General features: G+C 40.5%; 1 protein-coding gene across 1 annotated transcript in view; it reads right to left on the reverse strand.

The window, feature by feature from the left end:
• The window catches only part of LOC139723399 (dynein axonemal heavy chain 6-like), an 86756-nt gene that overhangs the window by 16119 nt on the left and 46666 nt on the right, over positions 1–23971 (reverse strand). The window contains exons 47-70 of the mRNA XM_071634645.1: positions 23689–23957; positions 22841–23016; positions 21871–21973; positions 20547–20735; positions 19777–19967; positions 19079–19207; positions 18538–18626; positions 17326–17545; positions 16467–16637; positions 15651–15818; positions 15003–15281; positions 14298–14459; positions 13413–13619; positions 12786–12967; positions 11810–11918; positions 11107–11232; positions 10240–10494; positions 9392–9523; positions 8611–8706; positions 7876–8016; positions 7185–7400; positions 6449–6567; positions 984–1095; positions 455–576 (exon numbers count right to left, since the gene is read on the reverse strand). Of these exons, the coding sequence (XP_071490746.1) occupies positions 455–576; positions 984–1095; positions 6449–6567; positions 7185–7400; positions 7876–8016; positions 8611–8706; positions 9392–9523; positions 10240–10494; positions 11107–11232; positions 11810–11918; positions 12786–12967; positions 13413–13619; positions 14298–14459; positions 15003–15281; positions 15651–15818; positions 16467–16637; positions 17326–17545; positions 18538–18626; positions 19079–19207; positions 19777–19967; positions 20547–20735; positions 21871–21973; positions 22841–23016; positions 23689–23957 (3963 nt within the window). The remainder of the gene's footprint in view (positions 1–454; positions 577–983; positions 1096–6448; positions 6568–7184; positions 7401–7875; positions 8017–8610; positions 8707–9391; positions 9524–10239; positions 10495–11106; positions 11233–11809; positions 11919–12785; positions 12968–13412; positions 13620–14297; positions 14460–15002; positions 15282–15650; positions 15819–16466; positions 16638–17325; positions 17546–18537; positions 18627–19078; positions 19208–19776; positions 19968–20546; positions 20736–21870; positions 21974–22840; positions 23017–23688; positions 23958–23971) is intronic.

A 23971-nucleotide genomic window follows, 5' to 3' on the forward strand; every position in this document is an offset into this window, starting at 1 on the left:
AGGGGCGTATCAGGAGAGTCTTAAACAGGTCACACTGTTTAACAAGATTATGGCATTGGTAGTAGTCATTTTCCTACATATAGCGCCCTTCCACTTATCCTAGTGGTTAAGCACTGGTCCCTGGAATCAAACCTGTATCATCAGTGTACTTTCCCAACTCCCAGGGAAGCAATCTAACCACACTGTTACTCACATATTCACATAAGCTAACTCCAACAACGAAGCAATAAAGTTCAGCTATCAATACTTTTAATACCAGGTTCCCCTGTATACATCAACAAAGAGGGAAGCTTTGTAGAAAATGCGTCTTGCTCTAGGACAAGAGTGCTTGAACCGTACACCTCCAAATCAACAGCATAGTGTGCAATCCCCAAGACCATTGCATCTCAGCATATTATTAGAAGCACAATGTAATCAGATTATGCTATTGAATGTGGTTGTTGAATATGCTTACCTGAAGTTGTGGTTATATTCAATCTCTGTGTCTCCAAGCTTTATGACATCCTGTGCTCCACGTCGGACAAATTCTTTCAGCAAGATGGGCTTGAGACTGGGGTCAAGAACCTCTGTCACATTCTGTCATGATTAAGAAAAGTTATGGAGTGAAGCAATAAATCTTCATCACTTTTAATGACTGAACAAAACAGAAAGGCACTGTGAGGTAAATAGATTTATAGCATGTCTGTTTAACTTAAGGTATAATCTCACGTTACTGTACTCGATTCCTTTCATGAAGTTTGGGTTTTTTCTTCTAAAGTACAGCTGCAGCAGTGTTCTATCATTTTGCTGTCATGTTTTACAACAAAAGTTGACCTGCCCCAGGAACTTTGATACAGCAAAAACCAGGTCCCCTAACTGCACATGAGATAGAGCCTTGATATACTAGGCAAGAAAGCCAACTTAATAATTTCTATATAGTTAAGAATAATGTGCACTCTCTAATATGTGATTTGTCCTAAAATGTAGAAAGATATGTGACTCACCTCCAACAAGACAGGTTCTCCCACTCGTACAGCTCTCTCCATGTCCCGAATGAAGTTAGGGTCATTGGCCTGAACTTTCATCAACCTGTTTCCTTCCATCTCACAGATCCATCTGCAAGAGGTCAAAGGTCATTGTTATGTAAATAGGATAGCTCAGTGCCCTAATGAATAGGAGCCCTGCCTGGCAGTGCAGCATAACTGAATAATAGATGCCCAGGCCTGAATGAACATTGGAATGCCAGTGATATACCCACAGTCCTGCAGTTAAGACAGCATGCTTTATACTTCACTTCACAACCAGTAGCCAGACTACAGAGACACACCCAAAAGGTAACTCCAAGCCAGCATAGTATATAACAGTGGCGACGAGGGGAAACTGAACACCACCACCATGAATTTCGGCCGCATTGGGGAATATAATCCTGGAACTGAGGATTTTTCCACCTACATTGAAAGATTTGAGCAGTTTATGGTGGCAAATGATGTGCAAGAAGGGAAGAAAGTTGCAGTGTTTTTTAGTGTCATTGGTGCAAAAACTTATGCACTTTTGAAGAGCTTTATAGTGAGCCCAGATCTACCCGCCCAGAAGAAATATTCTGAATTAATTTCAGCTTTGACCACCCACTTGTCTCCTCAACCATTGGTTATTGCGGAAAGATTCAAATTTTATCAGCGTAATCAGCATTCACATGAATCAGTGTCAGAGTATGCTGCAGAGTTGAGGCGTTTGTCCGACACATGCAAGTTTGGTACATTTTTGAAGGAAGCCCTGAGAGATAAATTTGTTTGTGGTCTTCAAAGCACAGTCATTCAGAAGAGGTTGTTAAGCGAAGCGAATCTCACATTCGACAAAGCACTGGATCTTGCATTAGCCATGGAGCTTGCTGACAGAAATACACGTGAAATGAAAGGAGAAGCTGTTGGAGAAAGTGAAGTCAAGAAAGTCAGTGGTGGCTACACTGGATTCCATTCGCGTGGACCACCAAGGAAGAGAGAGCAGCAGTCAAACTTCTCAAATTCAAGGGAGAAAAGAGAGTGTTATCGATGTGGAAAAGGTGTTCACAATCCAGCAATGTGTAGATACAAGTCGTAAAAGTGTAACAACTGTGGAAAAGTAGGTCATTTGGCTGCAAAGTGCAAAAGCAAATCAACTAAGTATGTTGCATCTGAATCATCCATAGATGACAATTGTGAAGTCAAGGAAATGCACACACTGGGATTGTTCACTGTCTCGCAGAAGTCCGGTGAAGATGCGCTCAAGGTTACAGTTGAGATTAACGACAGACCACTGGAGATGGAAATTGACACAGGTGCATCAATGAGTGTCATCCCAGCTGATCTTTATCGCAAGAATCTGCAACACATCAAATTGGAAAAGTCTGCATACAAGTTCAGGACATACTCAGGAGATGCATTGCCTGTATTGGGACAAGCACAAGTGAAAGTACGATACGCCGACCAGATCATATCTGATGTTGTTGTAGTGGCGGATACTACAGGCCAACCAGCAATTTTTGGAAGGAACTGGTTAAAAAGGATCAAAGTGGATTGGAAGTCACTGTTTACTGTTTCTCCGAAGTCACTGAAGGATGACTTACCGGGGATCCAGTCAAGACACAAGGCAGTGTTTGAGCCTGGACTTGGAACCATGACAAATCACAAGGCAAAAATCAAAGTGAAAAGTGAAGCACATCCTCGCTTCAACAAGGCAAGGCCTGTGCCATATGCATTGAAAGAAAAAGTGGAAGCTCAACTCGATAAACTTGTCGAGCAAGGAATACTCATTCCAGTTTCACATAGTGAATGGGCAGCTCCAATCGTAGTTGTTCCCAAGACGGATAACTCAGTACGCATTTGTGGTGATTACAAGACAACCATCAATCCGGTGTTGGATGTCGACCAGTACCCATTACCAAATCCACAGGATTTGTTCTCAACTCTAGCTGGTGGATGCTATTTTACCAAGCTAGACTTATCACAGGCTTATCAGCAGATGATTCTGGAGGAAGACTCTCGCAAGTATCTGACGATCACCACTCATCGTGGACTTTATCAGTATACGCGACTTCCATTCGGTGTTGCAAGTGCACCTGCTATCTTCCAAGCCGCCATGGAACAAGTCTTGCAAGGACTGGATGGAGTTGTTTGCTTTCTGGATGACATGCTCATTTCAGGAAAAACAGAGTCGGAACATTTGGAGAGATTGGATGCTGTACTCCAACGTTTGGAGCAGAATGGTCTTCGACTTAAGTTGGCCAAATGTGAGTTCATGAAGCCAAGTGTAGAGTACTTGGGCTACATCGTGGATGCTGAAGGACTGCATCCCACACCAGAGAAGGTGCAAGCAGTGAAAGATGCACCTAAGCCAAGGAATGTGCAGGAACTACGTTCGTACTTGGGCATGTTGCAGTACTATGCTAGATTCCTGCCAAACCTGTCTTCTATGATTCATCCACTGAATGCATTGCTATCAAGCAGTACACTGTGGAAATGGACAGTTGACTGTGACAAGGCATTTGAGGCTTCAAAGGACCAGCTAGCATCTGCTGAAGTGCTTGCTCATTATGATGCAAATCTCCCCCTGTGTCTTGCATGTGATGCTTCACCATACGGGGTAGGAGCTGTCTTGTCCCACATCATGCCAGATGGAGAGGAACGTCCGATTGCTTTTGCATCTCGCACATTGACCAGCAGTGAGCGGAACTATGCACAGCTAGAGAAGGAAGCACTCTCACTGATATTTGGAGTAAAGAAGTTTCATCCATATATTTATGGACGACAATTCACCCTTGTGACAGATCACAAACCGTTAGTAACGATACTTGGACCCAAGACTATATAGCGGCAGCTCGAATGCAGCGCTGGGCGCTGATCTTGTCAGCCTACAGCTATGACATCAAATACAAAGGCAGCACACATCACAAGAACGCTGATGGCCTGTCTAGACTTCCTATCAACGTGGATCATGCTGATAGCATAGAAGAGAACATTTTCCATTACACACATGTAAATGAACTGCCTTTGACATCTAAGGAAATTGCGGTTGCCACAGCCAAGGACCCAGTGCTACGACAGGTGTTAGAGTACACCAAGAGAGGATGGCCCAGCACAATCTACGATGAACGTCTTAAACCCTACTTCTATCGTCGACATGAAATGTCAGTGGAACAGAATGTTTTGATTTGGGGATTAAGAATCATCATTCCTGCAAGTCTGCAAACTCAGATGTTGACAGAACTACACGATGGGCATATCGGTATGAGCCGTATGAAGAATCTGGCACGCAGTTTCTTTTGGTGGCCTCGTTTAGATCAAGACATTGAGTCACTTGCAAGGAATTGCCACATTTGTCTTCATACGAGGAATCAACCACCAACAGCGCCACTTCACTCATGGAAATGGCCTTCAAGAGTTTGGGAGAGAGTTCATGCAGATTTTGCAGAGCTAGATGGTCAGCATTTCTTCATACTTGTTGACGTTTATTCAAAATGGATGGAAGTGTATCCAATGAACACTACGACGACTGGTGCAATGATCGACATTTTGAGGCACATTTTCGCCATACATGGTCTTCCTGAACAATTTGTCTCAGACAATGGACCACAGTTCATTTCTGCCCAATTTGCTGAATTCATGAAAAAGAATGGTGTGAATCACATCAGAGTTCCGCCATATCACCCTGCATCCAATGGAGCAGTAGAACGCTGTGTTCAAACCTTGAAACAATACCTTAAGGCGTACAAGCAGAGTGGACTGTCGATCCAACATCAGATTGCCAATTTTCTTTTTGTTTATCGCAACACACCACATTCACTGACTGAACATACTCCAGCTGAGTTACTACTGAAGAGACAACCACGTACACGCATGAGCCTCATCAAACCTTCCTTAGCAGAAACCGTGGAGAGAAAACAAGAAGCAATCAAGAAGAGTCATGACAAAGGGAAAACCAGTGTTCGGCACTTTGCACCTGGTGATCATGTTATGGTACGTTCATTCAGAGGGAAGGACAAATGGGACCATGGAGTAATTTTGCAGGCTTTGGGACCAGTTGGATATGTTGTTCAAGTGGGTGATAAACAACGTCATGTACATATTGATCACTTGATTAGGGGAGCATCGAACATGCAATCTACAGTGACAGATGATGAGGAGGATATCCCCTTTTCACACAATGTGCAAAGGAAAGACAATACACCATGTAATCAACCTGAGGAACCACCTGCACCTCAGACTGAATCTGAATCGGCACCAAGCCTTCGCAGATTCCCAGTCCGGAATCGACGGCCTCCGGACAGATTGGATTATAAATAATCGCAAAGGAAAAGGAGAGCATGCATTGTTTTGTTATGTTTTCCCAGGAGGATCTTTGAGTTATGCATGCAAATCACTTACTTTTAGTTGGGAAATGATTGTTTATTTTGGATGATCAACAAACAATCTGATGAAGGAGGAGTGTTATGTAAATAGGATAGCTCAGTGCCCTAATGAATAGGAGCCCTGCCTGGCAGTGCAGCATAACTGAATAATAGATGCCCAGGCCTGAATGAACATTGGAATGCCAGTGATATACCCACAGTCCCGCAGTTAAGACAGCATGCTTTATACTTCACTTCACAACCAGCAGCCAGACTACAGAGACACACCCAAAAGGTAACTCTAATCCAGCATAGTATATAACAGTCATAGGTTGAAAATTCCACATGTAGTCATTTCAATGCATGTCCACTAACTACCTCTAAATAAATCAGGAATATTGTATGCCTCAATAGGCACATAACTTCAAGTGTCAAGTGTCAAATTTCCAGTGCAGATCTTGCTGATGCAGCATATCCTCTAAATAAACCATCTATAATACAAAGAATATCCATCCATCCAGCCACCTTTTAACTCATCCTGTCTTCAACTGACAATTAAAACACACAGCATTGATTCAATGACAGATCCCATATAAACTGTGCCATAATGAGTAAGTTCTAGTTGGTGTGCAAGTAACTGAAACAAACACTGTTTTTACAAACGTATGGGTCCTCAGATGGTGGGATGCTACTGAAGGGTAAACTGGACACATTCCATCTTTCATGACGATATTTCATGACAAAGAATGCAGTCCATAAGTTTCCCAGAGTCTACAGAGGATAAAAACTTGGAAAGTTAATGAAAAAATACTACTGTTAAAAGTGAAAATTTTCACGGTGTTGAAACTTTCGCGCATTTCGCGCAACCAGAAACTAGCGTGAAAATGGAAGCACACATATATTTTTGCTTGCCATATGTTCCAGTAGTTGATGTCTTGATTCCGCGGAATTAAGAACACGCGGAACTCTTCTTACCCGGCCGAGCGTGAAAAATTAGCCGCACGAATATATCCACTTTTACAGTATAACCAATGTGAACCCTTTCCCTTCCCAAATTCATCAATCTCACTCTCTGATGATAGTAAAAATGGAACAGGTTTGACTTACTTTTCGGCCTGACCCTGAGGGTCAATCATGAGGGGCCAGCGATGTCCTCTCTTGACAAAGATGGCGTTCTCCGTGGAGTGGCTGTCCTGAGGGAGGCCCTCATTGTGCCACTTCCTTACCTGTTTGTGAACACAGAGAGATAAATGGTTTACTCTTCATGTCATTAATTTTAATAGATTAACTCTTTGCATTCCTCTGTGAATGAATGGCACTTAAACATGAATCACATAGTTTGAAATGTGCTCTCAAAACTTACAGATCCTCATATGAGATACCGACTGCAAAAAGACACACAAAGCAGGTACAATCTGCCATTTCATCTGCACCTTCAGTTCTCCAAGCATTTTCTTCCCTGAATAATCCATTATCACAATTACCTGATAAAATATTTAAAAGAAGCAATATAACGAAACCTTGATGCAGTCTCGTTTTGTTGCCACTTAAGACATTCTTGGTCACTTCTTGAATAAATATCAGAACACAACACCATGATACTACATTTTCAGGTGTCAGACTTTCAGTTCTTCGAGGCATTTTCCAATAATGCAAAAACAAAAGTCATGTATCATTTAGAGTGCTGTGACTGCATGAGGGTTGCAACTGAATGCAAGCCAAAACACAACATCACACTTGGTTGTAAGTCAAAGGGAATCAATCAGTTGGAGACTCCCAGCTTATTTCTAAAGTTCTAATGAATTTTCAGCCGATACAGAGAAAACGGGTGTATGGTACTTGCCGTGTTTGGTTCGGCCATGGAGTTGATGAGAGTGAAGTCATGTGACAGGGGGATTTCCCTACTCTGACACATCCCCACCCACTTGTTGATCATCCCCCTGCGGTAGGAGGCGGTGAAGACTCCCAGGTAGGCGATGCTGGAGGCGGAGACCAGGGTGTCGCCCACCACGCCCTGTAACTTCCCTTCTAGATCATCCATCGACTCCGCCCAGCGGATCTAAGAATCAAACATTAGATCATTACTGGCATGAATGATTGCATATGATGCATCCAGCTGTCAGCCATATTTGTCAGGGCATTGAAATATTTCAGATAAACCAGGAGTGTTTCTAAAAACAACTCACACATCAATCAGTCGGTCAATCAAAGATACTGGGTGGAAGGGCAGCACTGCATCACAGGTTGTAATTGACTGATGTAATAAACACATCACTATGTTTTTACGGTATCTTAGTATATATCTCTCAATTTTCAATGAACAAGAATGTTCCCCTGAACAGTTACTGTTCATTCTTCTTTACCGACAAATGGAAGACATATTGATGTCATACTTACTTCTATAACCTTATGTACAAACGATCACAAATGTAACTGTGAGAGCTAACTCAAAATACTATATGACTGTGTCGGTTTAAATACGCAAAAATGTGTTAGTTCATGTGGAAACAATGAAGACAAGAATTCCCAGATACCTTTTCATCTGCCAGGGCTGAGATGAGAACAGACGCCCTCTTGAGTCGGAGAGTGGTGAGGACTTTCCTCTCCCTCAGTGACTCTCTCTGGTGCACGCTGTCATCGTACTGCTGCTGCAAGACTCGCAGGTGCTCTTGAATCTAGAGAACCAGAGGTTCAAAGGTCATAAGTCAAGAAATGAAATAGATTATAATAGAATCATATCTACTATTCCTCAGCATTGATCATCTCACATCATTTCTGTTCATGTCTTTACTTTCTAGTATTTTACTTCCTTCTTTTTCTCTTTTTCTTTCTCTCAATCTACTCTATATCTACCTTTCTATCTACCTCAGAGTCTCTATCTCTACATGCAAATCTCTCTTTCTTTTTCAGCCTACTCCATATCTACATTTCTATATATCTTACTATCTCTATATGCAGAATTCTTTCTTTCTCTAAATATACTCCATATGTACCTATCTATCTATCTATCTATCTCTACATGCCAATCTCTCCTATTCATTCTCTGTCTAGATATATTCCATCCTTTGTATCTACCTTTCAAACTATCTCTCTATCTCTTTTTCTCTATATGTTGCACATCTCTTAACTCTTTCATCTTTCAAGATCAAATCGTCAAATTGGCACGATATGGTTTCTGATTTACACATCTGACACTAATATGGTGATGTCGGATGGAAATTGTGGAGAGTTCATCTAAATCATCTCACTGGAGTGATGGTTAGTCTTACCTTGGCCAGACTCTCCTGTTTCTCCCTAAGTCCTCCCTTAGCAAGGTTCAGAGCATCCTTGGCCTCCTCCACTCTCTTCTGCTTTGGTTTCACCATCTGTCCAATCACAAAATTTGACATGAATATTCTGACCTCATTCAAGAGGCAGTGGTTTGATCACATTATTAGCTCCCACATTAACAATTAAAAACCAACTGAGAAAATAAACATTTCCAGGAACAGTGATGAAGGAATATTCATGTTACTTTCAAGGAAAATATAGAATGATAGCTCTTCTTTAAGTGTAGAGAATTGTATCTGATGTAAGTCAACTTTTCTTGTTTACACGAGGGGGCATTACAGTAAAAACACAAAAATATCGTACAGTTTGTGGTGTGTTAATCCCTTACACCACACAGCGATGATTCTTGAAATCAAATTGCAACCATAATCATACGCAGATTCTCTGCACATATACTGAATCATTATATGCATATCATTTATTGTAACATCTCTGCTACAATTATGTTCCTCAACAAAAGATTCTTCTTCATAGAGTAATTTGGAACCAACAATGAAATCAACAAACATCTGAGTTAATCCATATTTTGAAAAAAAAAGAAGAAAATATGTAATTTTGTATGGACATCAAAATGCAGTACAACATCTTGTTTCTCGATGATATCTATTTTCAATATTTTTTGTCAGATTCAAAACATTGGTTTGGGACTTTGCTGTCAACTATCTTTAAAAAAAAGTAAAAAACCTCTCTCGGATCTAGATGACCAGTAGCTGCACTTACCTTTGTGACCTCCACATAGTGCTCTAAGGCCAGGACCCACTGACAGATGGACTTGCAGGCCAGAGAGACCTGGCCCACCTTCTCTGGGACAAAGTCTGGTAGGGAGGTGTACTTCTTCAGCTGACGACCAATCTGATTCAACCAAGACAGCAGGTACAACTGTCACTTTACACAAAACTTTTGCAGAAATAACCTCATAGGGGACACAGACACTTCCTGTTTTATCAAAATGTTGTGTCATCAAGTCACAATCTGATAGATGGCAATTGCATTTAAAAGGAAATATATAAAAACAACAGAGCAATAGTAGAACTTGGAAAGAGGAACCAGCAAATATTATCTTTTTCAAACCATATCATATCAGCTCTTATATGTAGTTTGAAGATCACTGAACATTGCAGTATGACTTTGTGACATGGCCCACATATAAATCTATTGTAACTAAGTTTTGTTTTGATCATAATGAGTAAATATTGTCCATTCCTAACATACATTACATAACAGACATAATCTTTTGGCAATGATTTGGATGGATTTTCCCACTCAAAAAAGTTCTTGCTGCAGTGGTTCTACAAAACTAGGTACTTCAATTTTAGTATTTGTGTCTACCTTTAAATGTATGTCATACATTGTATTTAAGTAGATCTCCACAAAAATTAAAGAGTTCACATAACTGGTAGTCTAATTGGTGTTCAATTTCTCATCAGAATCCATGTAATGGTAGAATGTATAAATTTTGTAGACTATTCAATAAACTTCTATTATCATTTATACGATATATTTCCTGCAATGATGGACATGACAAAAAAAAAACATTATCATACAAGAAACAAGACCAAAGTACCAACCTTATCTGGCACATTGTTCTTGTCAAAGTTGACCATCTTCTTCAGGAAGCCCTGGTCTGCCAGCAGGTGTTTCGCTGTGCTCCAGTCTGGCTTCTGTCTGAACAGGATGCAGACAGCAGCGAAAACCTGTGTGACCAGGGTGGGGGGCTTGGCGTAGACGCGAATCTCTGAGATGTCAGACTTGTCCAAAGAGTCCAGGGCGTCGATGGCCTCTTGCAGGGCTGGGATCACGGACTGCAGATCTCGCTGGGCTTGCTGGAGGGACGAATGGTAGTCACAACATACGAGATTTAGAGACTAGAACTGGTGTGCTTGTTTGCTTAGTGTTGTTACATTGTATCTTATGTAACTTTTTGCATGTGTGTATTTGAGAATACATAAAATATTTCTTGATTGCTCTTCCCTCTGTGGCAAGGGTTGGAGGAAGGAAGTACTTTGACATGGCTACCAGTGTTGAAACAGTAGATGAGGTTTGTTTATACACTAATTAATTTTACAGCTCGTCAGCTCCCCTGCATGCAAACTAACACTGGTTTGATAGCAACATACAAAATGTACAATATGAGACTTTGATGACGAGTTTAATATTATCTATGTTGCCTGAATGTCTGCCGGTAAGATGTAATACAGTTTCTTCTGATCTCATTGAATTCAAAAGCAGCAACAATTTCTTCTACACTGTCACACTAGTGCAAGGTTTTTCGTCAAATTTCACTTGTTCTGTTATGGCAAACAAAATAAATATATGGCTATTGCTGTACCAGCAAGCCCTACAGCAAGCCCTAGGTTACCCAAGAGTTTTCTGATTGTGTCCCCATAGAATCAATGATTTCCTGATAAAAGGGGTGTGGTCTTTGAATGACTCACATCGGCATAGTCCTGGACTATCTGGGCTTCTCTCTTCATGATGGACTCTTCATGCTCCACAATCTCCCTGACCTGTCCCACGGCCTCCTGGTCCTTGGACAGCTGCTCCAGCAAGAGCTCAGTATCCTGATGGAGACATAACAAAAGTTTCAATTAATGTTTATTCCTTTAGCTGATACACACCTAGGAAACATTTACTGAAAACATTCACAGTAAAAGGGACGATTGTAGGTTTGTTCAACTGATCAAGTATGAAACATATCATAAGGCTAGAAATGTTTGTGGCCTGACACTTTCCTGAATTGGAGCTGATGGCTGTTATTGCGACATGAAACTTTTGCAAATTGCCACTGGCATTCAATGCATTGTATAGACAACACTTTCGTGCATCCTGGCTCCTTGCGAAAGTTTCATGCGCGTTAAAATTTCTGGTTCCACATTATGTGTAAAAATTTGCAGTAAAGCTGGAGTTTCAGATACTACTAACAGAAATACTAAATACTGATATATACTTTCATCACATTCTCTTACCCAATGATATCACTCCAGTTGCAAATGTCTGCAACAAACACGTTTTATTCTCACTGCCATGATATTGCGTATCAGTCGCTTAAAAATATGCCTCTATCGAAGCAAGTATTTCCTTTTCCTCCAGAGTTGAGTCATTTCACTAATGCAAGATTTATCAGAAACAGACACTCACCTTAGCTTTCTCCTCAATCTTGGGTCCTAGAGCCACGAGTTCATCCTGCATGGCATCTACCAGTGAGTTAGCCTCACCTAACTTGGATAGACCAACCCCAAGACGGTTCCTGTCCAGAGAAAATAACGAGGATACCCACCGTCAATTTCTGCGAATGCTATTGACAGGGTGATGGGTAACTCACGTAATTTTTACACACACAGAGCAAGAACATGATCCTTCTGTATGTCATATGTAAATAACCGAAAGGAAGACGTACTGTAAAAGTACAAATTTTTGTGGTGTGGAAATTTTCGCGCATTTCGCGCAACCAGAAGCTAGTGCGAAAATAAAAGCACGCAAATATTTTTGCTTGCCATAATGTTTTAGTAGTTTATGTCTTGATTCCGTGGAATTAAAGACACGTGAAATTCATCTCACTGGGCCAAGCGTGAAAAATTACTCGCGTGAAAATATCCACTTTTACAGTAGTACGAGTGTGTGTTTTTCTCTTTTTCTCTCTCTTTCTGTCTACATATCATGGCATGTATACACTGTATAATGTGACCAGTGTGACGGCCTATTCAACTAGGAAGGCTGGTTTATTTTGTTTTTCTATTTTCCCCTTGCTTCATTCACTTTACATTAACAGCCAGGTGGATTGGAAGAGCACTGATTTTGAAAACTCCACTTTTATTTCTTGACCTATCAAAAACGTTGCTCGATTGTCAAATTCTACCTGTAATCAACTCATCATTATGAACACGTATCAACACATATTGGAGTATTATATTTTCTGTCAAAAGAAGTGATGAAAATCTAACATGTACATGTACATCTCACCATTCCTTTTGCAAAATGAATGTCATGAGTACATATAATGGGAAAATAAATTTGAAGAAATGGCAGGACACCAAACGACATAAACAAAAGTGCAAACTGCAACACATGGTGCATCACAATCAAGGCAAGTCTTTGGTCAGCTGCCTGGACTCACTTGTTGTTCATGAAGTGCCCCTTCTGTTCCCCCAGCATGTTGGAGTAGAGCCTGATGAGATCCAGGTAGCTGCTAGGTGTGGTGTAGTAGTGACGCCTCATCTCGTTGTAGTACCTCACCGACTCTTTTGTCACATCGCCATGGACACCAACGCACACTTGGGCAATGTTTTCCTTCAATTTCTGTAAGGAGAGAAGGTCAAAAGTGGATTGAAACCCTCACTATCTTACTATGCATTTTCAGCTTCATTAGTCTGTGTACCTTAGAGTAAATGTCATAACTTAATCTTGCCCTTTTCTTGGAGTGCACAGAGAAATGATTCATCTTTCATCACAGAATGGTTGAAAATGTTTATCAAACTGCTTTTAAATTACGTCTTTTGATAGGAAAGATGTACATCTGTACTGATTAATGGTATATTATTTCATGAACTCAGAATATTCTAATTTTCATATGCTGCCATTTGACCTGCTTTGATAATTGATGTATACATACAAGTCCGATATGTTCTATGATATACATTGAGTCAAGAAAAGTGTAATCCAGGCCAATGCTTCCTCAGAAAATCACTTATGCATGTTAACTCAAGAATCACCCAAAATTACCCGGTATTTGTCACATTCTTACCTGTGGGTCTGAGTCTCCAGTGATCCCTTTGAAGTCAACCCTCATGAGGAAGACATGGGCCACCCTCAGCATGGCCTCTGTGCTCCACTCATCATACCAGTCCAGTGTGCAGCAATTCACCAGGGAGGGGTTGGCACGGCAACGCTGCCGGAAGGCATCACCTGCCGGACTGGTTGCCAGGACAACATGAAGCCTGGTTCTCACTCTCTGGAAGGAGGAGGCAGAGAAATTAGAATCATCTCCAGTGTTAATATTGCATTTTCAGTTGACTTCATATTAGTTTTCTAAAGGTGACTGTAAACTATTACAGTCATAAAACTGCATACTATGTCAACATCGTCTTCATGTCAGTGCACTCAAAATCAACTTTTTATTCTTTTATGTGACTATAAACATAATTCATTATTAAGAGATTAGCATCCCTGACAGGATGGTGGTTGACAGGATTTTAGTAATAATAATAATAAAATATGGAAAATTTATATAGCGCTTAAGACAAACATGTTTTAAAGTGCTTTACAATTATCAAAAAAATAGACAACATACAAATCAACTACGAATACAGATAATTTTAGTCAGTTTACACTACCGAAACTGAGACTATTCAAGCCAAAATGAGCCTACATATGATTGGAAAGACTTGGACATAACTCTTATGTAACAAATTATGAGTCTGATGAGCTTTAAGTCAAGCAATTTTGAAAATGCTCAATGAGCTTTAAGGCTTAGTAGAAACATGAATATCTTTATTTGGGAGACTGAATGCTTTACATATAGAAGAGCATTGGTGTATGTAAGGGCAAACTATGCTTGACAGGGCTTATAAAACAAAAGCTCAGACAAACAGTTTGTGATCAAGTCTGGGACATGACACTTTGAGCTGACCTGTATGAAGAAGGAGTAGACAGCCTCTCTGTTATCAGGCATGTCAGCATCCTGGGCAGCTCTCTTCAGCTCCATCATGATGGCCTCCATGTCGTCATTGTCAAAGAGGTCAGGAACCTCACCAGAGTTCAGCACACAGTTTATATCCTCCAGGAAGGATTCCTGGATAAATAAATAGTGATATGTGGTGAGCAGTAATACTCATCATATGTTGTGTTGTATTCAAGTAAATTTTAAAATCAACCTTTCAGAAAATCTTAATATGATATGAACGGGACACTTTGTTTGGAATCACACATATATTAAACACAGGCAATATATTCATCACTATGAATATTTTTTTTTTTCAGTGAATTGTCTGTTTTATCAACATTGCCTTCACCACAATACATTTAAAAGTCAATACAGAAACCTTGCCATTAAAGTACAAATACATGTAAATAAAACGTTACTATAGTATCTTCTATAAACAAACAGATTATATTTATACAAAACAACCTCATATATATCAAACTCCAATGTAATTTACCATGATTTACAAAGAGACACCACACTCTCATTATATATATCACTAGCATGATGATGAAACGTCATGACAATCAAACCATACCACACTGACAAATTTTATCACTACTGACTGACAGTTGTAGAGTGGCTTACAGTGTAATTATCACACATGACTACAAGCCACGCCCACACGGTTACCTTGACGATGTCACTGTCAGTCAAGAGAAACACCACGTTGACCCCCTGCACTCCGGCCTTCCTGAACACCTTCTTCAGGTCATCCCTGAAGTCCGCCTGGCCGTAACCCCTGGTCAGCATCAGCTTGAAGAGCTCACAGCCGGCCACGTGACAGGCCAGCTGGACGGTAGTGGACTTGCCCGTGCCGTCCAGTCCCACCAGGACCATGTGACCGCCCGGCTGGCGGAACACCCTGGCCGCCCTGACGATGTGTTCCAGCGCCTCGCGGAAGAACACAAGCTATGACAGACAAGCCAAACAAACATAAAGCATTAGCATAATGTAGGTTTAGCGGTAGAAAGGTGCAAACACAGAAATCGTAGTTTCTGTACCTAGCCATGACACGATTAAACTATGCTCCTTGATAATCTTAATTCACAATAATTCTTGCTATCTTCTGTTCATCAAGAGGCACAGATCTTGCACTTAGCCAATTGCCAATACCACTCACTGCAAGCTACAGCTATTTGCACGAGTGCATTACTACTCAACACAGTATGCTCTATTCAAAATTGGTGTACAAAATAGATGAATAAATTCCGTTTTCAATTTAGTCACAGTAAGATGGCAACTGAACAGCACTTTGTGCCAAGTTTTATCCTGGCTTACCTGTCCTCCGGAGTAGTTGATTCGGACGAGGTATTCCTCAAGGATGGTGGCAAGTTTGTCGTAGTCATTGATTGGTCTGTAGATACGCTGTGCTGATGGTACGTTCAGGTCTAAGAAGTCCCCAAACAAGAAAGGTTCATCCCGCAGCTTCTCTGCCGACCATTTCACCTGATTCACAAAGATATTGTAATGCACAGCTTCATGCAAATGACAATCCAATCGGCTTCACTAATCATCTCAGACAAACTGCATGTAAAGAGTTATTAATCTTTAAAAGTCCCTGATACAGAACCTCACATTATGAAAAGTGAATTATACACGCATTGAGCCATATAGCTTCACTGATAGAATATACAATTGTAGTTTCTGTTGCCATTGATTGTCAAATTGCCGTATATCAACATATGAAGGATGATTTGCCAATCAGTAACACAAGAATCATGTTGTTTGTTCATGTTTATAGCACTCAACATGGACAATGAATATATTTAGCTTGGGGTAGGTTTTATCCAACTGGAAATCTTCCAACAGATCATCCTAAAACCAGGATTTTTGTCATTCTGGCAATCAGATATCATTGCTGCATAGTCTTTAAAACAACAAATGAACAACTAAACAAGTACTCAACATACAACAGCTGCAGATACACAGACACTTAACATATGCCCAAAGGGGAGCAATTCAGCGATATACTTTACTTGTAGAGAGTTATGCTATGCAATTCAGCAGGTAAACTCTTGTTTAATTGCACTGGGTGCCCCATGACTGCATTGAGTGTTTACAGGATACATGAAGGAAATTCCCCTCATGTCTTACCTTGAAGTAGTTGTGCATGTCATCAGCCAGAAACTCAAAGAACTTCATGCGGTCAGTATCGTCCACCAGTCGGTCATGGAAGACCCGCATGGCTTCATGGGCCAATAGCTGGGCAGCGGAGTTGGTGGACGTTACAGTGGACTCATCGGCCAGCAGTAAGCCCTGGATCACCTGTAAGAATGACCATCATGCACATACCCGATATTCAAATAAACAACTTATCCCCAAATGACATTGATAGATATCGATATTCAGTCTCTCATAGCATAGAAGCAATGAATATGAATTCTTATTATGTTGTGCACACAACCTAAGTTGAGATACACATCTATTATCTATGTAACTGCTTTCATATCTTACGAAGATTACAGCATTCCAATAATTAGAATCATCACAATATTGATGAGGCACATGAAAATATACACAACCAAATTATTTCATTGTCATAGGCTGACCAAGGAAAAAAAGAAAAAAAAAATCAGCTTTACAAGAAAAATTTAAGTTCACTGACTTCAATACCCCATCTTGAGTCCTGAAATATCTTGTGATTTACAGATTGAGCACATTATCCAATCAGCGATCTGTTTCAAGGCAGGGGGTTTAAGAAAAGAGCATTTCTGAGTGAGATGTGCTTTAAACACCATCTTCTCTTGTTGTGGCCATAGTCTTTCTTCAAGGAGAACTCCTTGCAGAACAAGCAGAAGACAAACATCACAAAAACTTTTCAAGTAATCAAGCCAGAGGAAAACTGAAGGCTGGCCAGCGATTAACTCCATTATCACCTCTTGCCAAATGTAGGATATGAGATGTCACTGAGAGTTAAGAGTCATGGTTCTAAGAGGCTTAATGGGAATTATACCTTGGACAGATCTCTCAGATTGAACGTGTAGTGTGACTTGGCGGGCGTGGGGAGGATGTTGGCACACATCTTGTAGTAGATGGCGATGGAGGCAGAGACGAGGGGGTTGAGGAGCTCCCTGACGTCTGGCAGGAAGTCCCTGTTCTCCAGGAATTGACCCAGCTCCACCTGGTAGATGTGCTGCAGGGACCGGGTGGAGGGCTGGGGCAGGGACAGCATGCTGGTAGGCAGGCGGGGCACAGAAGGGGAGAAGAGAAACCAAAATCCACAGGAAAACACATAGATGAAGAGTGCATTTGTGTTTCTACGGCAGTAATGAAAATAACTCATACTTTCATTGAAGGAGGCATGCACACACAACAAAATATATTTTATGCATCTTCATTGGGCAAGCTCCCTTGGAGTGCAAACAGCACTCAAGAGGTTGAACATTATTACAAAAACATTCCTGCACAGCGTAATTATGACAAGCAAGGTGCACACTAATTTAGTGCACACATGCATCCTGCCTGAACAGATTATGCGTGCATAATTAATGAGCCTGTGTATGCATGTCTCCCAGACCACAGACATAGATTGGGGCTTGAGCAATGTTTGCTCTTTTTCAATACAAAGCATTTCTTAAAATATTCCTCTCTACTTTTTACAAGTTAATAAATAAAACATGTAGCAAAGCAGGGGCGGATCCAGGAATTCCGTAAAGAGGGGGGGGGGGGGGGCGTTTACAAAATTAAAGGGGGGCGCACGCACCCCTCCCCCCATTTTTTCTTTTTATTTCTTTTGTTTCAACAAAAAATAAAGGGGGGGCGTGCGCCAGTTGCGGTCCTCCCTGGATCCGCCCCTGCAAAGTGTTGTCTTTCATGGAAATGAAAACTACAGAGTGTACGCTTAACAAAATTAACTACTGTAAAAGTGGAAATTTTCGCGCATTTCGCGCAACCAGAAACTAGCGCGAAAATAAAAGCACACGAATATCTTTGCTTGCCGTATGTTCCTGTACTTGGTGTTTTGATTCCGCGGAATTAAAAACACGCGAAACTCTTCTCACCGGGCCAAGCGCGAAAAATTAGTCACGCGAAAATATCCACTTTTACAGTATAGGGACATGCTTGGAAGGCATTATGCAAAATGACACATGACTGAATTACATTTCAAACTTGTTCCCTATGTCATAGATGTGTACATAACAAAAGGATTAAGGTCTTAACTCACCAAAAGTGTTTAAGGAGGCGAGGGCTGACTGGATTCCGTCCCCCTCCCAGGGGGGCACAAGCAGCCACCACTGTCACATCAAGAATGTTCTGTGTAGGGGGAAGGAAAAGGATTCTTGATACAAGAACTTGTCCTCTTGTGTGTACAATGACAATTAATATGACCCACGAAGTTTTTGTAAAGTTTTCAAGTAGTTTTGTATTTCTTTTTTCAGAAAAAAAAAGCACTAAATAGAGAAAAAAGTACAGTTTGTTGTCATTGGTCACTGCTTATTACCATTACACTTGAAGTCTGCTACTTGTAATAGGGCATTCAAGGTTACCCCATCATAAAGCCACAAGGTTTAAAGCACTAAAATTTCATATATTGATATATTCAGATTTAGTGTAAAGCCACTGCACAATGCACAACACCATTGTGATCTATAAAACCTATGGGTTAAACAAGAAAATGCTACAGCTGAATTGTGAAGAGTTTTTTAAACAGCAGATGGACCCCTTAAATTCAAATTAAGTGGTCCCATGCATCATTGGCACCTCACCTTCCATGCCAGCCTGGTGGTATCATAGAAACCCCTCAGCTCCATAAACTGTCTCAAGAGCTCCAGAGGGGGCTGGGCTCCGTACTGCTCTGGGGCTGGCAGATTGAGGTCATCCACAAACACCAAGACCTGTGAGAGACACCGTCAAACATTTGAATTCAGACTGCAGACATCTGAATATATGTAACACTTTGGAGAGTCATGAACAGTAAGGAAATAAATTGCATGTTGTTATGATTACAGTTAACAAGTAATTGCAAACTAAAAGTGAAATAACACACACGATCAGAGATAATTTGCAATGACGATGAATGATGTCAAAAGACGTTTAACTGTTCTATCATAATAATATTACATAAGTAGGCATAACTCCTTATGTCTTTAGTTCATAAAAGCACATAAATTCTTTAATCACAAGAAAAATAAACAAACTAACAAACAAACAAACAAACAGACATCAAATCCACAGACAGTCTATATATTTCAGTGGCTTCCGCTGATCCTGTCTGGACACATTTGTTGATGTTACACTGTTGTGGAATGGTATTGATATATAAATGATCTATAATTCAAATATTACCATTAGCAGTGTGTCAAGACAAACATGCCCACATCAATATCAAAGTTAGATATATGAATGATCACATGCATATAACACTAAGAGACAATACACAGAGATGCATCTCTGGAGAACTGACCTTTTTGCCCCGAGGGCCCACCATGGTATCCCGGCCCCTCTTGACCAGCTTGTGCTGGATCTGGGTGGTCACTCTGGCCGGAGAGGTCTGGGCGCTGAGCTGCAGCGTGGTGCTGACCACTCCACTGGCCTGCTTGCGCACCTGACCAGTCATGAAGGTCAGATCAAGACTTCCGCCTCCAATGGCACCACCTGAGGAGAAAGAAGGTCAAAGACATTAGTGCTATGTGCTACTTGTAAATTTCATATTCTTGAAAATTTCATAATTTTCTTTCTCAATTCTCATTCTGTAGATGCATAAGTGACAGCAGCAGGTGGAGTCATAAATAAAATATTGCAGAATCAAACTACACAGTCAAGAATCAAAACCACTTCTTTTCGCTATCGAGACTCTTAAAATGGTCTTGGAAACACCTCAAACTTTTTAATTCAATCTTGGAAGCCACCTCGCCGCCATCTTACGACACACATCACCCATACACTTGTGTACGGAACTCATGAGGTCGTGTAATCTTGGTGACAGTCTCTGCTGGAAGATGCATGCAAATCCCCAAAGAGTGTGCCTGGTAAGATGGTGGCATTGCAGTTTCACTTGTTGGTGCAGCATGAAAGGGCCGATGAGATATCCAGATATGTTCTACAGAGATCAGTGGGCTGCACATACTTGAACATACATTGTACATGTACAACTACACAGGCAAAATTCATAAACATGAGCCTAAATGTGAATGATAACTTTGATTGACATATCCTCATCTCACTTGCACCTACCTGCATCTGCATCCTCGTTGAGTACGCTGGCTGTCAGAGCGGAGATGTTGGATAGGATGTTGGTTCCCCGGTCGCTGTAGTTGAAGACTTCCCCGAGGATGGTGCCATGCTCTGTGGATGTACCCTTATCTCGGCACAGGCGCTTCAGCATGTGGCTGATCAGGGCTGACTTACCCACCCCGGAATCCCCTATGAGACAAGGATTATGATAGAAGGCACACGAGCATGGTTACCTTCAATAAGTTTAGAGCTTACAGCAAGATTTTACCTTTCACTTAAAGTACAGTAATGGCACCCACAGATTGTTTGAAGATGCACAAGCTAAGATGTATGCCTAACTTTCATACACTTTTAGTTCATTATTAGAAATTCAGCCATGAAACACACGCCAGGCACTAGCATATCACGCATGAAAAGGGAGTCTGAGAATTTTCAACCTACTCTACTCTGATGTCTAGATTCAAGAGACATGTATGTATTCATCTGTTCCAAAGGGCAGAAATCAGAACAAAAAGCAAACATACAGAGGTTACAATTTAATCCTATTCTAACTGGGGGGGGTCAAATTGACCCCCCCCTCGACATTTCTCGCCACGATTCCGCGACGTGCAAAGATTTTGCCGCATTGTTTCATGACTTTTTTCATTGAGGTCTCCCACATATTTTGAGACCAAATTTGCAACGTCCGGGTACACCGTTCTGAAGTTATGTAATGTTTTGCATATGCACGTCAACCCGAAAACAGCTCAAATTCATGACATCGTGTGCAAATCCAATGCAAATTGTGTTTTTTGGTTAAATTGATATAAATTAGATTATTTCAAGTTTTAACCATTGAAATTAATTAATTCTAGTGTAGATAAGCTTGAAAAAGTGCCTGCAACAAATTTTGGAAAAAAAAAACAATCGAAAACAAAAGGTCGAAAAAACAATAAAATACATAAGAAATTAACAAAACAATAAAAAACAAAAGAAAATGATTTTGATTGTGCTATTTCTTTACAAGAAAATTGTTTGATGTGTCTTGAGGAACTCTGACACAAAAATTTAGCAATCCTTCAGTCTTTTTAATGGAGTTATAGGTGAAAATATGATTTCATGCACATATTTGCATAATTCATTTATCAAAAATAGAAAGCCAATATTTTTCTATTGTATGACCATGTAATCTTGTAGTTGACATCCGGCTCTGCCTTTAGGCAAAATTTTGCACGATCGGCGGGCCGAGATCTGAAGGGGGGGTCAAATTGACCCCCCCCCCCCCCAGTAAAAACTTGGTCTCAAATAGCCCAGTTAAAACAGGGTTAAGTCCTTCACTACCTACCTGTAAGAAGAACTGGCTTCTTGTTGAGTATTAGCAGGCTTGTCAGGAATGAGTACCTGATGGTATCCACTGTAGTAACTAGCTCACTGTCTTCAAGTGAGACCTGGAAGAGAAAGACAATACGTTTCAAAATATTCCTTTCTAATCTACACATCACACTATTCTTTATAACACTAGCTGAATTGTTTACGTTTGGTTTTCACTGGGTTTCTCAGTGCAAAAAAAATTCAACCTCTGGTTTAATTACAATTCAACAGAAAATTATGCATCAATATCAGGTTTTCAGACAGGAGAACAGAGTTTGATGACTTAAAGTTACATTATGACACAAGATATACAGTATAGACAAGAGACATATCACAAAGCGTTGCACAATTCACACTGAAATGGCCTTATAATAGTAAGACGGCAACAAAACGAGTCAATTTCAGGACAAGACGATATCATGAATGTGAAATAGCAGCTTGATGGCAGCAAGTTTGGTTTGGAACTCTAGCTTGATAGTACAGGGAATGGAATATATTCGGTTTAGGAAAAACACAGACTCTATTGTCCATTTGTCATCTGCATTGACTGCTAACAATGATAACGTATTTACAGTTATTGCATTTTCCTTTTCAGCAATCATTAGTAGTCATCATGCATACCCTACAGCCATCACGTAGTACAGTGCAGTCCCATTAAATGAATATGCTTATAATAAAAACATCATTGCAACAAAGTAAATATTCAGGTTCCATAATCATTGTCTACCAGTATGTATCTTTATACACATTACTATTTGGCTATAACGAAGTTTCAACATAACAAAAGAAAACTGCCAATCCCAAGGACTTCATTATAATGAGAGATGCCTTAAATTATAAATTTGCACATCAGTCTCAAGAGACCACTGAATGAATGTACAGCATTGGCCTGAAAACATAAAACTTAACAGGAGGAAAAAACAAGCAAAAAACTAAGCCCATACCTCTTTGCTCATCTGATTGGTAACCCCCAGCTGCTCCCCCAGGGAGACATGGATCACACCCTTGTCGATGAGGGACTTGGTGCTGGGAACCAGCTCATCCCACGGCACAAACTTGCCACTCTCGAGATTCACAAAGTAGTGGAAGATGGTGCGGCTTCCCGACGGGAGTCTCACTCCTACAAGAAAGCAACGAAGTCATTGAAATATAGGTATGTGTACAAACATGGCAGCGAAAAATAGTATAAAGATTTTGGCCGTATCATACCATTTATGTCATGTACTCTAGAATAAAATTTCTACAGATCGTGACTCATTGATCAGATGTTGAGAGATCATAAAATTTTATGATTCACTCGCAAATATAAATATTTGAAATAATTTGACTTCGTATAATCATACTTTTAGTCATACATATAATTTTTTTGGAGATGAAAAATCAAATGAAATGAAATGAAAGATTCCATCTATTTACTTTTTTTTTATTTACAAGGATGGAAAACACGGTAACACAATGTCAATTTACATGTGCATCCTTTTTCTGTTTATTTAAGTTGAATCATCACAAATGGATGCATGGGTAGTGAATCATTACAATGCTCATTTCCTTGATGTCTGGAATCATTACATAATAAAATCAATGTTTGAAAAAGGAAAAGTATGATCATCACCATTCTTCAAAATGGTCAAATATCCTGCAGTGTGTTGGCTATAATCTGTAGTTAACATATTTATTATGTTAACATACATCAGAACAGCATTCACTAGAGTGATGCTCTTTAACTGCTTGAGTTTCAGTTGGAAATTTGAGTGAAAGAAACTTCACTAGTGAAAAGAGGTCAAAATCTTACCCAGTGGAGGCTCGGTGTCAAACATGTCATGCACAAAGCCGTCAAACTCGTAGGAGAGATTGAGCTCCACGACTTCGCTCTTCTTCCCTCCTCCGCCTCCTCCTCCTCCTCCTCCTCCAGCTGGTCCAATGGAGATACCCCCATCATCATCACTGTCATCCTCCCTCTTTAGGACGCCTCCGATGGACCAGACGTAGCAGAAGACGAAGATCTTGCCCAGGATGTTGTGGAACTGGTCGGGGTATTTCTGGAGGTACCACTCTTTGGTGCTAGAGGTGATAGT

The sequence above is a fragment of the Diadema antillarum genome, unplaced genomic scaffold (assembly GCF_040938485.1).
Source record: "Diadema antillarum isolate AM-2024a unplaced genomic scaffold, OU_Dant_1.0 scf00000188, whole genome shotgun sequence".
NCBI lineage: Eukaryota > Metazoa > Echinodermata > Echinoidea > Diadematoida > Diadematidae > Diadema > Diadema antillarum.